At 50.8% G+C, this 15,615-nt stretch overlaps 2 protein-coding genes across 2 annotated transcripts; one reads left to right on the top strand and one right to left on the bottom strand.

Annotated features, from left to right (window-relative positions):
* Window positions 1–4: 4 nt before the first annotated feature.
* On the top strand, window positions 5–3,023 carry LOC117647191 (E3 ubiquitin-protein ligase RNF14-like). Its single transcript, XM_034388822.1, has 7 exons — window positions 5–208; window positions 432–755; window positions 852–1,643; window positions 1,737–1,895; window positions 1,978–2,206; window positions 2,299–2,465; window positions 2,592–3,023. The coding sequence occupies exons 2-7, from the start codon at window positions 432–434 to the stop codon at window positions 2,835–2,837; spliced, it is 1,917 nt and encodes a 638-aa protein (XP_034244713.1). The 5' UTR covers window positions 5–208; the 3' UTR covers window positions 2,838–3,023.
* Window positions 3,024–3,849: 826 nt separating this feature from the next.
* On the bottom strand, window positions 3,850–14,837 carry LOC117647198 (protein phosphatase 1 regulatory subunit 14C). The gene is made up of 4 exons (XM_034388835.1): window positions 14,538–14,837; window positions 8,187–8,273; window positions 6,004–6,045; window positions 3,850–5,924 (listed from the first exon to the last, which is right to left on the bottom strand). The coding sequence occupies exons 1-4, from the start codon at window positions 14,820–14,822 to the stop codon at window positions 5,883–5,885; spliced, it is 456 nt and encodes a 151-aa protein (XP_034244726.1). The 5' UTR covers window positions 14,823–14,837; the 3' UTR covers window positions 3,850–5,882.
* Between the last annotated feature and the right edge of the window lie 778 nt (window positions 14,838–15,615).

The following is a 15,615-nucleotide window of genomic DNA, read 5'->3' as shown; positions in this document are numbered from 1 at the left end:
AACAAAAACAACAACAACTGCAAATATACATCGCCGCCGCTCGTTTCAGGATAGTCGTACAGGCCTTCGTCTCGAAATTACCCAATTCTCATTGAGAAAGGGTTGCATCTGCCTCCGACGAAGGAGTCGGCATATCCCAGCGCGGGTGATAAGGTCCCTTGGCGGGGCTGTTAACGTGCTGTTTGAGAGAGGAAGCTGCGCCGTGAAGGTAGGTGGGAGTCATCATGTCCACTCCCAATGCAATTTTTTCCTTGAACTATTAATTTTGACGATGTGTCATGCGACAAGCGCGTGATCTTTCTCATGCTTCATAGTTATTTAGTAAGCGATGAAAGTGTCAATGTGATGTTTTTCGTGTATGAGTGATGAGGTTACATCCACTGCTCCAATCAATAATGGTCTTTTTAAACTTTGTTAATTTTGTTTTTCAGATGTCAAGTGATTTAGATGCTCAAAATGATGAGATGCTGGCATTGGAAAGTATATTCGACTCGGACGAGTTCTCTTACAAGAAAGATAATGGAGAATATTGTGGCCAATTCTACGCATTCGTTTCATTACCTGGAGAGATCAGAATTGAATACCAACTGTTGCCTTTTAAGAATCGCTTCACTACTGTGGAGGCCGGAGAATTGAACCACATATCCGTTAAATACTTGCCAGCAATTGAGCTTTCATTTACTTTGCCTCCGGACTACCCATCAACTTCTCCGCCCAGATTCACCCTTATTTGCTCTTGGCTTGGGCGGAATCAGGTATGAATCCTCTCCTCAACACTTCTTGTTGCCATGTTGTTACAAGCCGTCCCCAAAATGGTTTTGAAATCATTTTGCTTTTCATTCTCATTTCAGCTTTCTAAGTTGTGTGAAAAGCTGGATAGCTTGTGGAATGAAAATAAGGGCCTTGAAATATTATATTTATGGCTTTCATTCTTGAAGGAAGAATCGTTCACTTTTCTGGAGCTGGGCACAACCTTGAACCTCAGCAAACAGTATTCCTTCAATATGGTGCAGCTTGAAAGAAAGAAAAAACTCCAAAGCGAAGCAAATAACCCAACACTGTCCACAACTGCCTCAAGTCCTGATGCATTGAGTACTCAAGGGGCCTCCTCTTCAAGCTCCAATGCTGGCACGAGCACCAATCCTAGCTTGAGCTTTAGTGCTGGCATGAACTGGACACCTTATGAAAAGACTGCAGGTGTAAGCCCTTCTAGAAGTCGAGGGCGAGGCAGAGGAAAAATGAGATGCCAGGATAAAACTTGCCGCCCTGGTCTTCCTGGTCCTCCTAGTAGTGTGAGTGCAGAAACCAGTCCAGGGGAAGTGCAGCCTCCAATGCACACCAGTGTACCTGCAGCACCTGCAGCAGCTGCAGTACCTGCAGTACCCACAGTACCTGTGGAACAGAGTGTCTCTAATGGGGCCAATGTGAAAGTGAAAGAACCTTGCCCCGTGAGTGAGCGTAGGAAAAAGCCTTTTGGCTTTAAACGTTCACCAACTGCAGATTACAAACAGAAATTTGATCTCCGTGCTGTGTCTTGCGAAACACTTCAGACTTCCCTTATTAGTCATATTCTAGAGTACAACAGAACTCAATCTGAAAAAGAATTTCAAAGGAACATATATACTTGTCAGATTTGTTTTGATGTAAGTACAGTACCCTCTTTGATGATACTGCATGTTTGTTATAACTTAAACTCGCCCATAGAGCAGTTTGTGAGTGTTAATTTCTTGTTACAGGATAAACCTGGAAGCCAGTGTATGGAGTTCATGGGGTGTGGACATATATTTTGTCGAGAATGTGTTAGTACATTCTTTGAAGTTACCATCAAGGATGGTAATGTGCATGGATTAATTTGTCCTGAAAAAGGTTGCAAATCAGAAGCACTTCAAAGTCAGGTCAGTATATCTCATTCTTCATTTTGCTTTTAAAAATTCAAATTAATCATGTTGCTCCCATTTTTTTGTGTTGGGTTCACAGATCAGTGAATTAGTCAGTCCTGAGCTCTTTGCAAGATATGATGAACTGCTCCTTAATTCAGCTCTTGATGAGATGGAAGATATAGTTTACTGTCCTCGGAAAACTTGTCAGTACCCTGTAACATATGAGCGAGAAGAGCAAATGGCCCGTTGTGCTCACTGCTCCTACACCTTTTGTACTCTCTGCCGCATGACGTACCATGGAGTAGAACGCTGCCGCTTCAAAAACAGTATGTCTAGTTTGTTTATGATTTAACTAATATTGTAAGGTATAAGTATAGGGCAATTATTCATGTGTCATTGCTTGATTTTACTGCTGCAGGTTCAGGATTGATTGCAGAGTATGAGGCTGCATCAACTGAAAGGAAACGCTTTTTGGAAAAGAAATATGGAAGCAAAACAATTAGAGAGATGATTGAAACTAGTTACTCCGAGCAATGGATTCGAGGAAATTCCAAGGCCTGCCCCCACTGCTCAGCTGCTATAGAGGTACTGTGATTCTTACTGAAACAATTAATTTGCGGCACCTCAACAATGCACTGCTCTCAGTGTATTATTCTGTGGTGATAGTCTTGTTTGCGAAAATGTTGTTTACAAACTCTTATTTCTCCACAGAAATCTGATGGATGCAACAAAATGATTTGCTGGAAGTGCAACACTTTCTTCTGCTGGATCTGCCAAACAAGGCTAAACCCTTCCAACCCATATAATCATTTCAATTCTCCAACATCAGGATGCTTCCAGATGCTGTTTCATGGTGTGGATGATGATAGCGATAATGACGATTCAGAGGACGATGAATTTGAAGTTGTTGTTGAGTATGAAGATGGTGGTATGGATGCCCTTTTGTATTTTGTGTAGGTGAATTAGGTGCTTTCCCCTGTCATTTCATGTGCCTGTTCATTGTTGGTCCTAAGACTACTTGTTTTTTAGTCTTCTGTTTTTGTTGTGCCTTCAGATAGCCGCTTAGCAATCTTTGTTGCCTCGTTGAAAATCAACTTTTTTTCTCAGTTTGTTTATCAGTTTCTTGATAATTTCCTTTTTTTTTTTTTAAATAAATGAAATAGAACCAAACATTAATATGAATTTTAATACTTAAAAGTATTTCTGAAACTGATGCTGACTTGTTTTTCTTTTGCTTTTCTGTGCAAACAAATTTTTAAAATATTTTTTTATTGTATGCATATTTTGTGACTTTTCCAAATATGTGCAAAGTTTATCAGACTGATGCTATCGCTTTTTTGCTATTGGCTCAATCAAGGCTTATGTTTGAAACAGCTGTCCGTCAACAGTGAGTTTTATTTTCAACCTTTTTAAAACTTTAATGTTATTTGTATAGGTTTAAGTTACCTCAGTAATGATTATGAAGTGTCTTTATGTTGCTTTACAAAAGTGGGAAAAGCTGTAGAAACTGCTTGAGAGATGAGAGAATTGCTTGCATGGCTTCTTTGAAAGAATGACACTCATACAACCTTTTTTTTCATGGTACAAATAATATTTTATAACTACTTTACCGTACTACTTAAAAAAAGCGTCTCACAATGATATAAATAGGTGTTTCTATCATCATTAGGGTACAGTTAATAAAATTATTTTGTCATAAAAAATACAAATACTGTACTGTAATTAAACTACGGTATAGCTGAAACAGCTACTCTGAATTTGTGCGCCTAGACTCATTTTGAGCTCTGGACCATATGTTTTGTCTGCCCGGAACACTAATTCATTTGTTCTTTTCCATCCCATTATTTTTCTCAACTGTATCCCATTTTTGTATTCCTTAATTGTGTTTGAAACTTGAGCTGTGATATAATTTATGACCTGTTATGTACTATTGTGTAATTTTGCTGGACTAAATTAGTACACTTCTGCATTGATAAAATTCTTAACAAATTTTTATTTTGATGCTTATGATGTACTAGTCTGAAACATGAAAAAGAACAGTAGAAAAGGGGCATTGCGATGCTTTGGGTTCTGGTCACTCTTGTTTGTATATAAGACCCAATCCTGAACCATGAAGTCTGGCATCCATGCAACAATTTTATTAGTTCCTGCTCTCTGCCTTGGAGTTGGCATAAGAATTTTACTTCTATAAGTTACGTGAATGAAACTTTGAATTTCACAATTTGGAGATACAATTGAGGTCTTTAGGAAATAAACAAATTTTCTTTTTGAAAAAGCTTCTATGTTATTTCATTTTTCCAAGAGTGGCATAGAATAAACAGGGTTAAATTTGGGTTATTTTGAAGTTGACACATTAAATTCAGTTCAGGCAATGAGATCATACATACATTATGAATTTCCTTGACAACAAACTCATGCTATCTAGATGAACGGCAGCCAATTACATTACTACTGTAACTTAACCCTTTTCTTTCATCTTTAAGGTTGCATCAGTTTTCTACCAGATGCTCACAATATTAATAATGGAGGTTGACCATAAAATCATGAAAAATCATTTTTAAATCTCAACCTTAACCAATTGTCTTGACCAAAGAGGTCAAGATAAAATCAGAATAAAACTACCTGGTTTGTTATCTTACAGAAATTAAATTCGGGTATGTTGGATATGGACCATTGTAAATAATAGGACAAGGAAGTACTTCATTTGTAGCTGTTAATGATCTACTTGGCAATCTATGCATAGACCGATATTTGCAGCAACCTCAGTAGGTGAGATGAAGAAGAGTCTTGTACTATAGGAAACACAAAGATTTTTATTTATCGGTGAGCATTCTTGATTTTTTTTCCCAGAAAATTTTCCATTACGGGGAAATTTCTGATCAGAATGGCAGGGTATTCCTTGCATTATCTATGCAAATGTTACAAAAACATAACAAATATTATTTTAAGTTCTTGTGTATATGGTTAATCTGTGTAATTAACAAAGCAGCCTCAATTCGCTCCAATATCACATTTCTACAATGGTCTATTTCACATGAAATCATGAGTTATTGATAGTTCATGTGCAGAGCACTTACGCACTAGTTTTCCAATATTATACTGTTAAAAATGATTAATATTAAACCCAAAGTTCACAGGAAAAAAATCTCTATAGTTGAAACAGCTATAACCATATCCTCATTGCTTTCAGGGGGAGTATAAGTCTCAATAACCAGACATAAGCGATTGTCTGAAATTTGGTCTTCATTTAGCACAAATGAGAGGGTAAAATTCTCCTGAAACCACGTCAAAGCCATGGCCAGCCATGCAAAGATCGCACCACATGGATAGGGAATGCTGAGTTTCAAATTTTCACAAAGCTGCTGAGGATTCCTTAAGGCAAGGAAACAAAACAAGACAGGTGCAATAGGACCGTTGGTGTTCTATGGAAAAACACCTCCAAAAAAATCTTTGGTTACTCCTAACTGACATGTTAGCTACAAAAGAACATACAGCATATTTCACGTAGTATGTGTCCTTTAGTGACAAGGCATGCAACAAAAAAATTTTAAAGAACAAAAAGTAATACTAAGTTGAACATAAAACTAACTCAATAAACCAAAAGTAAATTTATAATATTTGTAATTATTCCACCTTGGAGAATTTTACTTCTCCGACTGAGAAGCAAAGTTGAACATCCATGTTTTCAGATCTTGAAGAATGTCAATTTGACATACAAGGGGAGATGTCTTTTCATTACGTGAAAAAACACAATTCTCAATAAGGTTTGTTTCTAAACCATTGCCACTTACATTCTGGGAACCATTCTAAAACTAACATGTATGAATTATTACACGTAAATACAATTTATCACAGTGGAGCACTGTGAATACATTGATATAAAAGCTTTTCACAGCTCAAATTTCATCAATTGCAGTACATGGTATAAATCTTGCCAAGCGTGGCAAGCACAGCTCTGTAACAAAAGGGAGAGTGGTGGCACCACTTCGACAATGGCAGTCCTCACAGAGTCTTTGTTCGTTCCAGGAGATCTTCGACAAATTTCTGCAAAGAGAACAAACACACTATTAGTATGACAGAAAAGGACCACTGCTTTTTGTGACACTTTCACACACATACTTACTTTGACATCATGAGAAGACTTCTTCGCATCTGCGAGAATCCTCTGCAACAAACACAAAGGGAAGGCATTATTTGACGTCCAAGCAGCACAAAGCTGAGGGAGATTTTGGGTTGGGGGAGGGAAAGCGGAGGTAGGGGGTGATGCAGGTTGCCTGCCTCTGCAGAAGGAGGGATGGAAGAGGAGAGGAAGAGAGAGGGAGGGACAGACAGAGGGAGAGAGCGACGAACAAGAACAGGATTACGCGGAGAGGGACAGGGAGGGTCGATCTGCCGGCGCGGGAGTTTTAAAGAAGGAGGGGTTGGGGTGGGGGGCCAGATGCATGGGGGGAGCCTAGAGCAAGATTTCGAGATTTCAAGCAGACCATTTGGCTGAGGCGGGGGTAGGTCGTGGCTGCGGCTATGCCAGGCTGCCGGGCTATGCACGCGCAACTCGCGAGAGGAAGAGGATGACGCGGAGATGGCTGTCTACATTATTCAGGCCCCTGCCCTTCCCCTCTCTCAGCCCCAGTCAACTGCCCCCGTCTCCTCGTCGCACACCCCTTCCCGCTTCCAGCGACCGTTTCACCGTCTGCCGACGACCTGCCTGCTCCCTGGCTCCCCGTGCACTTTCCCACTTTTCATCCGGCCTCATTTTTATCCCTTTCATTCTCGCCTTACCCCTGCTCTGCCCGGCTCTGCCACTGGTGCCCAGCACGCTGGCCTTTTTGTTTTATTTTCTCCCCACTACGTGAGAGTTGAGACTGGTAGAGACCCCCCCCCCCCCCTTTTCTGGTGTCCCCCAGGTCCAGTGCTCGGCGTGGACTACACCACTAGGCACGCGCCGCCAAGCCTACCAACCCCTTGGCACCCCTAGAGTCCCAGCCCCGCCGGGCCGGGCCGGCTGGCACCCCTAGCTAGGAGGCACCCCTACCAACCCCTCGCAGCCACGCCGGCCCCCACGGCCACGCCCCTCCAGTCACTAGGGGCTAACGTCTTGTGTGGCACACCAGAAAAAGAGATGAAAGAGTGTGTGCAGGGGAGGGGGGAGTCGCTTTGAAATGCACAACATAAAAAAACGCATTTTTGTTTTGTATTTTTTTGAAAAAGAGTAACAGGAATACGATGCCTCGACTTTGCCCCCTCCACACTCGAAACTCAAAACACACTCATGCATCGTGGACATGGTCGCGAACGCCGTCGCAACAGAGGCTAGGCAGTCCGCCGACGCGGCCGTCACCGGTGCTGCCTACCCGCCAGGCGCTCCGCCGGCTCTGCTAGCTCTACTGGCTCTGCCCGTGCAGCGTAAAGCGCAGCGACAGTGTAGGCACAGTGTAGCCAGCGCGCCGGGTGCGTAACAAACGGTATCCAGCATCCCGCACAAACCGAGAGGGTGAGCGCGGGTGCTCTGGTCGATGCGAAAGGCGCGCTGCCAAGTGGCTGGGCAGGCCGAGGGGCAGGCGGGCGGGGGCAAAAACACTTTGCCGTCTCATTGCATCGCACGCCGCCAAAAGCAACTTCCCTCCCTCATCATAAAAAGCGGCCGCCAACCATCAGTGGGATTGGTAGCCCGTATTAGTCACCCATTACAGGGCGACGAGGCCGCGGCCGAGGCCTGGCCAAGACACAGAGGACCACGTCGACCACGTCACGTCCCCGTCGACCGCCACAGCGCCGCCTCGGACACGGCCAGGCGGCCAGGCCACGTGAAGCGCGGTTCCATTATTCATCTGCAGAGAGCAAAGTGAATCGATACCGAGGCGATGGAGGCGATGCAAGGACACGCCAGGACACGCCAGGACACGTCGCCGCATTTATGGAATTAATCCCGGCCAGCGGATGAACAGACGGACGGGCAGACAGACAGAAAGACAGTCAGGCAGACAGGCAGACAGGCAGGCATACAGACAGACAGACAGACAGACAGACAGACAGACAGACAGACAGGCAGCAGGGAGATGCTAACGATGCCCTGAATGCAAAGGGAAAATGAGCCACCTGCAGGTGTCTATGTCTCTTAAAGGAAGATTGAAATTAAAGTAACGCATACATCTTTTTGAATATCCTAAATTTGTTATTTCTTTATGCATGAAGAACCCAACGCTCTCGGTTTACGAGATATAGACACCCAAATTTGGAGTTTCTGCTTGTGAAGTGATCACACTCTGCCTCCCCGGCAGCAGCCAGACACCTGCCCAGATTACTCACCTGCAAGTGTATCCTTCTCTGGTTGTCGTCATCCATGTCCAGCAGCTCGTCGATGTCGACATCCACCTCGTCGTTCTTGTTGTTCTCCTGGAACATTGAAGAAAGACCAGCGTCGTGAGTTGGTGAACCACAAGGGCGTCGGGGACCGCGATGACCCCCCCTCCTGCAAACCCCAGCTTCGGACACACCCTCCCCGTTTATCTCAAAGTTCCGACGTCTCCTCGCAGAGTACGCTCGCGTCAGCTAGAGCGGATTTTACGACCCGTCCCCCTTCCGCCGCCATCTTTTTTCCCGGCCGGGGTGCGTGCCGTCGGGTTTGACCCACTGAGCCACAGAATGGGGGGTGCAACGCCAAGTGGTGGGCAAATCCTTTTGGGACAAAGTAGTTTGAGTGTTGACCTTGGCGGTACAACTACACTACAGTATTGTACACAGCACGCCACGAGCCACAGCGAGCCACAGCGCCGGCCACGAGGCACAGTGGGCCAGAAGACCGGTGGAGGCGGCTAAAATTCCAGACGCGTTTTGAGCTCCAGAGTCGCTAAATGGGCCTCGACCCGAACGTTTGACCCCACCAATGGATTCCTCGTTCGGAGAGCAATCCATTGGTGGGGTCACACGTTCGGTTCGAGCCCCATTTAGCGACTCTGCAGCTCAAAACGCGTCGACGAATTGTTGCCGCGTCCGCCGCTCGTCTGGCCCACTGTGCGAGGGAGGGAATATGATCGCGTGATACAGTCCCGGTCTCGCAACTGTCGTAAACCGTTCCGGGCTCCGGGACTCCAACGCGGCAGAGCTCTATTATTGCCGCACACACACAGACACGCATATCCAGTTGGTCCCGAGTAACTTTAGCCTGGAAGGCCGAAACGTGCCGTCTACACTTTGTTTCGGATGAAAATAATGAAAGAGGGAAATTAATGCGGCTGCAACAATGGTTGGCAAGCCTGGCAAGCCTTGGCCGCCGCCGGGCAGGGCCGGCAGGGCCGGCAGGGCCGGCAGGGCGCCTGGACGGCCTGGACGCGTTTCGCTCGGGTTCGCGCCCCACCCCCGCATCTCGTCTTTCTTCTCTTTTCCCCTTTTTTTCCGCTCGCTCTAATTTCTCGGGGCGGGACTCGTTTATCCAGCGGGCTACTGCGCCCTCTCTGCGGCCCACGCCCCAAAGCTTGCCATCAATTTGCCTGGTGTGACCGTTGTGGCCCGGCAAGGGCCCGCGCACCAACAAAAAGAGGGACCTTCATTCCCTGCAAGAGCAGTGTAAGCGAACGTACTGCTGATTCTCTCAATGATTCGTGCTGAACCCTTTTCTGGCAACACCTCTCCTTTCATCTCCGTCTCTCTCTCTCTCTCTCTCTCTCTCTCTCTCTCCTCTCTCTCTCTCTCTCTCTCTCTCTCTCTCTCTCTCTTGCTCTCGCTCTCTCTCTCTCTCTCTCTCTCTCTCTCCTCTCTCTCTCTCGCTCTCGCTCTTTTTCGCAGTGTCGCGGCCCCATATAGCGCGACGCGCTGAACGGAGTGAGCCCCGCCGCGCGTTCGAACGCGTTACGCAATGCGAGAACAGGCGGACGGAGGGAGGATGAGTCATTTGACTTGCGGTCAGGTCGTCAAACGGCGCGCTGCGTGTCGCCTTGTCACTCGCGCCGTCACTCCGTCACTCCGCCCTTTTGTCCGCTCGACGCGCACTCTATTATTGTTGCTGCCGATGGATAATGTTGTTGTTATTGATTGAGTATTGAGTCACACGACCGGCGGCTGTCTCGCTCTCGTCCCGTTCGAGGAAGATTCAGAGGACTCGTTCCGTCGCTCGGTCTCTCTCGCACTCTTGGGGCCCTCCGTAAGAGTGCGAGAGAGACAGAGCGACGGACCGATCCGGCCTCCGTAATTGGCGCGACGGCCGCCCGATGGCGCCACCACGGCCGGTTCGAGAGGATCCAGAGGGGTCAACACAATCGACTCAACAATGGCACAGCGTGGCACAGCGTGGCACAGCGTGGCACAGCCAGTGGCGGATCCAGAGTCGGCCTCAGGCAAAGTAGCACTTTTTGCCTACTTACAGGGGCAAAGTGTTGCTTTTGCCTACTTTTCAGGCTGCTATCTAGGGGTCAAAAAAGGGGGGAATTGTCCTTTTGTGCCCCCCCCCCCCCAATCCACGCTTGGGCACAGCGTATCCAGCGAGAGCGCGCGCATGTCGCATCCATCATCGACGGACGAAACGAGAACAAACTCCGACGACGAGAACAAAAGGGCGAAAGGACGAAAGGGCGCCTCCTTGCATATCGTTCCACAATGCAGATGGCTTTCGCAGATAGCTAAATGGGATGCGAGAAGCGATGCCTTTACCTAGATAGCCCGCGGGTCCCTCACCCCAACAACAACAACGACAACAAAATGACGACCCTGTTCAAGCACCAAAACAACAACAACAGCGGACAGCGCTTCTGCCGCGGGTCCGTTCATAAACAACGAGCGCTGCCCCTTCGTGACGGTCCCCGACGTGAAATAAACTCCTCAGCGAGCGCACAGCGCGCACGGCGCGCACGGCGGCCCGGAAGTGCATTTAAAATTCACCGCCGCGTCTACCTCGTAGATAAAGAACGGGCCCAGCCGGCCCAGCCGAGCGCGTTCGGTTCTAGAGGGCCGTGGGTCTCTCCAGTGTCGTGACAAAGGCGAGGCGAGACGGAGTTGCGAGTCTAGGCTGGTCCACGAGCGATGCTCGCCAGAGGACGCAAGCGGACACAAAGGCGGTTCGAGAGGACTCTGGGCGGTGTGTATTCGCAGCGCGAGGATCAAGAGCCTTGACCGGGGAATATTCTGGCGGGTCCTGATTGGTCCGCCCGATGAGGCATTCATGAAGGCGGCCCCTGGCCGGGCCGTGGAAGCTGCCGGGCCATTCGGACGAATTAAATCATGTGAATGGCGGAGCGCCCCGAGACGGCCGCAAAACGCAAAGAACCCTTTTCGCGTTTCCGAGTAAAGAATGTGTCATTAGGCAGGTGCAGAAAGGCGCGGCGTCGCGCGGCGTGCATGACTCACTTGGTGAGCTGCTTCCGGAGGCCCTCCCTCGCCAGGGTGCTGCCCTGGCAGTGCCCTGGCGGTGCCCTGGCATGGAGCGGCGCTGGTCTGCTGCCCACCGCCAGGATGCGAGAATATGCGCCTTGAGGCCTAAGTAGTTCATGATTCACCTGAGGTGTCTTTGACCCGACGCACGGCGCGCTCGGCGTCTTTGTTGTGGGGGAGGGGAAAGTGGAGGGGGGGGGGGGCACCACGCCGTGCCACGCCGTGCCATCGATCCGCGACCTTGCTTTGAAGGGACGCGCTTCCCGCAGGAACCTTTCCCGCAGGAACCGGAACGCCGAAACGCGATCCGGGAGCCGCGACTGCCGACACGCGTGCCGAGTGTCATGTATCAGGCGACGGTGGTGAACTGGCTGTCACAATGTGGACGATGGTGAACTAGCTTTCACCATGGCAACGGTGGTGAGCTGGCTGTCACCGTCGACGGAGGTGATCTAGCCGTCACCACGGGAAGGTGACCATGGTTGTCACCGTGACCTTGAAAGTGGCGAACTCTTCAGGATGGGATATCTGCAGGCCCCCAGCCAATACCCAAAGCATGCCCCTTGCGGGCCTATTGGGCTCTATACAGTATACCAACGCCGTGGCGTCAATCTCACTGGATATGAAAAATTTCCGCAACGTGCGGCTAAATAACGCGAACGCAGCAGAACCTTCGCGATGGCGATCGACCGCGGTTCCCTTTTTCGGCTCCCTACGCACGATCCCCATATAAACCCTGACAGGCAAGGCCTGGGCCTCGGCTTGGGCCGAGCAGGTCCCGTGCGGGAACACGCAGCGGCCGCGCTGCCGTCCGCCTGCCGTCGGCATGGGGGCTTGTCATTTAAGACGCGCCCCCCGCCCCCATGTAGTCCGTCCGCACGAAGCCGGAATGAATATTGCAGCGAGAGAGAGAGAGAGAGAGAGAGAGAGAGAGAGAGAGAGAGAGAGAGAGAGAGAGAGAGAGAGAGAGAGAGAGAGAGAGAGAGACGTAGAGCGATTGGACGAGGCGCACAATTGGGCCGATTTGTTGCTATGAGAAATGAAGCGGGCGGCGCGAGGCTCACAGCAGAGTCGCTATGAAAAATGGATCGCCCCGATAAGGACTGGGGAAAGACGAGGGCGAGAGAGATAAACCAAAGCCCCTCGATGCGAGCCGCGGGGCGGCGGGCGGCGGCGGGGAGGAAAGGGTTGACGCGGCGCCCCGTAAATGAATTATCCGGTCGCACCGTCTCTCTCGCACTCAGGGCGCGGCAGGCGCGGCCCGCAGGGGTGCGAGAGAGACACGAGGCGCTGCGGCCTGCAGGTGGCCGAGTTCGGCCGAGTTCGGCCGAGTTCTTCTCTTCCGTGTCGGACGAGTCGAACGCCACCCACGCTACCCCCTCCCCTCCCCCTCGGCCGCATTTGACCCGCGGGGCGGCTGTCACCGGCCGGGCCGGGCCTGGCTGGCCAGCAGACTGATTCCGAGAGTCGTTTTCGTCGATGTGTCTCCCTCGCTCCTACACGGGACGCCCCCTGAGTGCGAGAGCGACGAAAACGACTCTCAGTCGCTGCTGGGCCCATGAAGGCCGAAAAGGGGTCGCTGAATGGCAGATGCCGTGCCGGGCATGCCCTGGGCATTGTGACTGACTGCGTCGACTTGGTGGCGTGCGACCTCATCCGAGCTTTCACGTGACCGCAAATGTAACTCAATTCCGATTGATCGCTCTTTAGCAGCACGATTGGAGACGGAAATTAGAGCTCCGTTCGAAAACACCGTCACCGAGTTTGTACCTGGGAGTGGGACTCTGGTCCGCCCTGGCCTCAACAGGAAAACGCGTCGAGTTGCAGAAGCACGTTTACCGGCGTGCAAAAAGGCAAGAATCGAGTGTAAGAAAGTTTGGAGCAACAACTCCCTGCAGCAACTCTGTGCATTAGCGCTGCAAGTTGGCGAGCCCCGACGCCAAATTAACTGCCCCGCGAAGAGCGCGCCCCGCCAAGGACTTAGCAGCCAGTTGGACGTCGGGCACCGAGCGCACAGTGGGCCAGAAGGCCGCTGGAGGCGACCGATTCTGGACGCCTTTTGAGCTCCAGAGTCGCTAAACAGGACTCGAACCGAACGTGTGACCCCACCAATGGATTCCTCGTTCGGAGAGCAATCCATTGGTGGGGTCACACGTTGGATTCGAGCACCATTTAGCGACCCTGGAGCTCAAAACGCGTCCCGAGTTTTGGCCGCCTCCACCGGTCTTCTGGTCCACTGTGGAGTCTCGGGTCGAGTACCACGCTTCGGGCACCGCGCACCAGTGGCTCGGTTCCGAGAGTCGTTTTCGTCGTTCTGTCTCGCTTGCACCGGTACGGGACGTAACGCCCCATGAGTGCGAGAGAGGCAGAGCGACGACGAAAGCGACTCTCGGAATCAGTCTGCTGGGTACCGGGCGAGGTACCGGGCGCCGCGTACCGGGGTGGCCTGCTGCTGGGGGTAGCTTCGCTGGCTTCGCTGGCTTCGCTGGCTTCGCTGCTCCCTGGGGAACTCCCCGGAGCAACGGCCGGCACGCCACGCCCTGACCTTTGGCAGCGCCGCCCACGTCACAACGTCCTTGCTTTATGGTGTTTGGCTTTGTTGTTGTTTGTTGTTGTTGTTGTCGTCTTTGTTGTTGTCGTCTTTGTTGTTGTTGGGGCCTCGAGGCGCGAGCGCGCAAGCCGTCCGTTATTGTCTTTTCGGAAATCGCGGCACCGCGCCCAGCAGCTCCGCCGAAAGGCCGAGAGGCATGGGCGGATGATGCCTTCATAAAGGCGTCGGACGCAACAAGCCGAGTCTAGAGAAGGCGGCCTCCGCCTCCCGCTTGCTGGTCGGCCGGCCTGGCGCGTGTCGAGTCCAAATATATATGGCTGGAAATTACAGTGCAGGTCCCTCGACGTCTTTGTGACGCGGTGTTCGACATCACTCAGAGCGGTCAGTCGGGCTGTGAAACATTTGCTGCGATGAGGTTTTATGACGTGTCGCTTTCAGCTGGCGTCGCACAGTGGGCCAGAAGACGGGTGGAGGCGGCCAAAACTCTAGACGCTTTTTGAGCTCCAGAGTCGCTGAATGGGACTCGAAGTGAACGTGTGACCCCACCACCACCAATGGAATGCTCTCCGAACGAGGAATCCATTGGTGGGGTCACACGTTCGGTTCGAGCCCTGTTTAGCGACTCTGGAGCTCTAAACGCGTCAAGAATTTTGACCGCCGGCGGGTACTCGAACCCGCAACCCCGGGCGCGCAATATCAACGCGCCTTCGGCCGCGGCCACGCCGCTTTGGCGTGGAGGGACTCACCGTGGACTCGTAGAGCTTCTGCAGCTCGTCGTACAGCCACATCTCGACGGCCAGCCGCTTCCGGATGAGGGCCATCTGGTGGGAGCCGTACTTGGCGGTGAGGAACTTCTCCCTGCGCTCCTTGACCTCCACCTTCTCGGTGAAGTTGACGTGCAGGCCGTGCTTGGCGGGCGACCGCTCGGGCCGCGATCGGTCCGCCAGGGAAGCCCCCAGCAGCGGGGACGGCGCCCCGGACGCCGCCAGGGACCCCGCCACGCCCGCCACGCCCGCCACGCCGCACTCCATCTGGTGCGCGGAGTGCACGGAGTGCGCGGCCTGCGCGCCGTGGACGCAGTGGACGCCCGACTGCTGCTGCTGCGACACCGGCAGCGGCGGCTGCGGCTTTTTCTGGAAGCACAAATGACGGTATCGTTAGACTGGCAGACAAAAACGCAACAAAAACACGTGGTTTGGAATGCAATTTTTTTCCGAAGAATTTTTTGCGATCAATTTTTAAAATAGCTGTCTTTATTTTCAAGGCTGATGGACCTCGGGACCTCATGAAGCTATACGCCTCAGGCCCTGGGCTGCTGGAGGCTCCAGTACGAGTATCTGTTTTTATTTTCCTCGGTCTCCCCTCCAGCTTTCCAGCCCCCTAGCTTTTTCCAGGCCGCTGGAGCAGGCTCGCGCGTGGCGAAATAGGCGCGCGGAGGTGTGCAGGAGGCGCGAGCCGCGAATCAGTGTATCGCCCGCCTTAATTCCGACTCATTAGCGGTCGTTTGTTAGAGAGAAAGAAAGAGAGCGAAAGAGGGAGAAAGAGAGAGAAAGAGAGACGGGGGCACAAAGTGCAGTGCAGACTCGACCGACAAACCGCCAGCCAATACAGTATGCAAATATAAAGCGGCGGGCGAAAGAAAAAACTTGGCAAGGATGCAGATTGGTGGTAGAATAGCGGCGCGAAAAAAAATATCTGCGATGCCATATTTATTTGCTTGGTCGGGTAAAGGATTCTTGTTCCTTTTTTTTTTTTTGTTTCCAGAGTATGATTTCTGGGGTGCTGTATGGAGCAGCGTACTGTACCGGGCAACGCCATCAACGG

Source organism: Thrips palmi, unplaced genomic scaffold (assembly GCF_012932325.1).
Source record: "Thrips palmi isolate BJ-2018 unplaced genomic scaffold, TpBJ-2018v1 HiC_scaffold_10, whole genome shotgun sequence".
NCBI classification, from domain to species: Eukaryota; Metazoa; Arthropoda; class Insecta; order Thysanoptera; family Thripidae; genus Thrips; species Thrips palmi.
The sequence above is the reverse complement of the archived record's forward strand: the minus strand, read 5'-3'. Positions and strand labels throughout refer to the sequence as shown.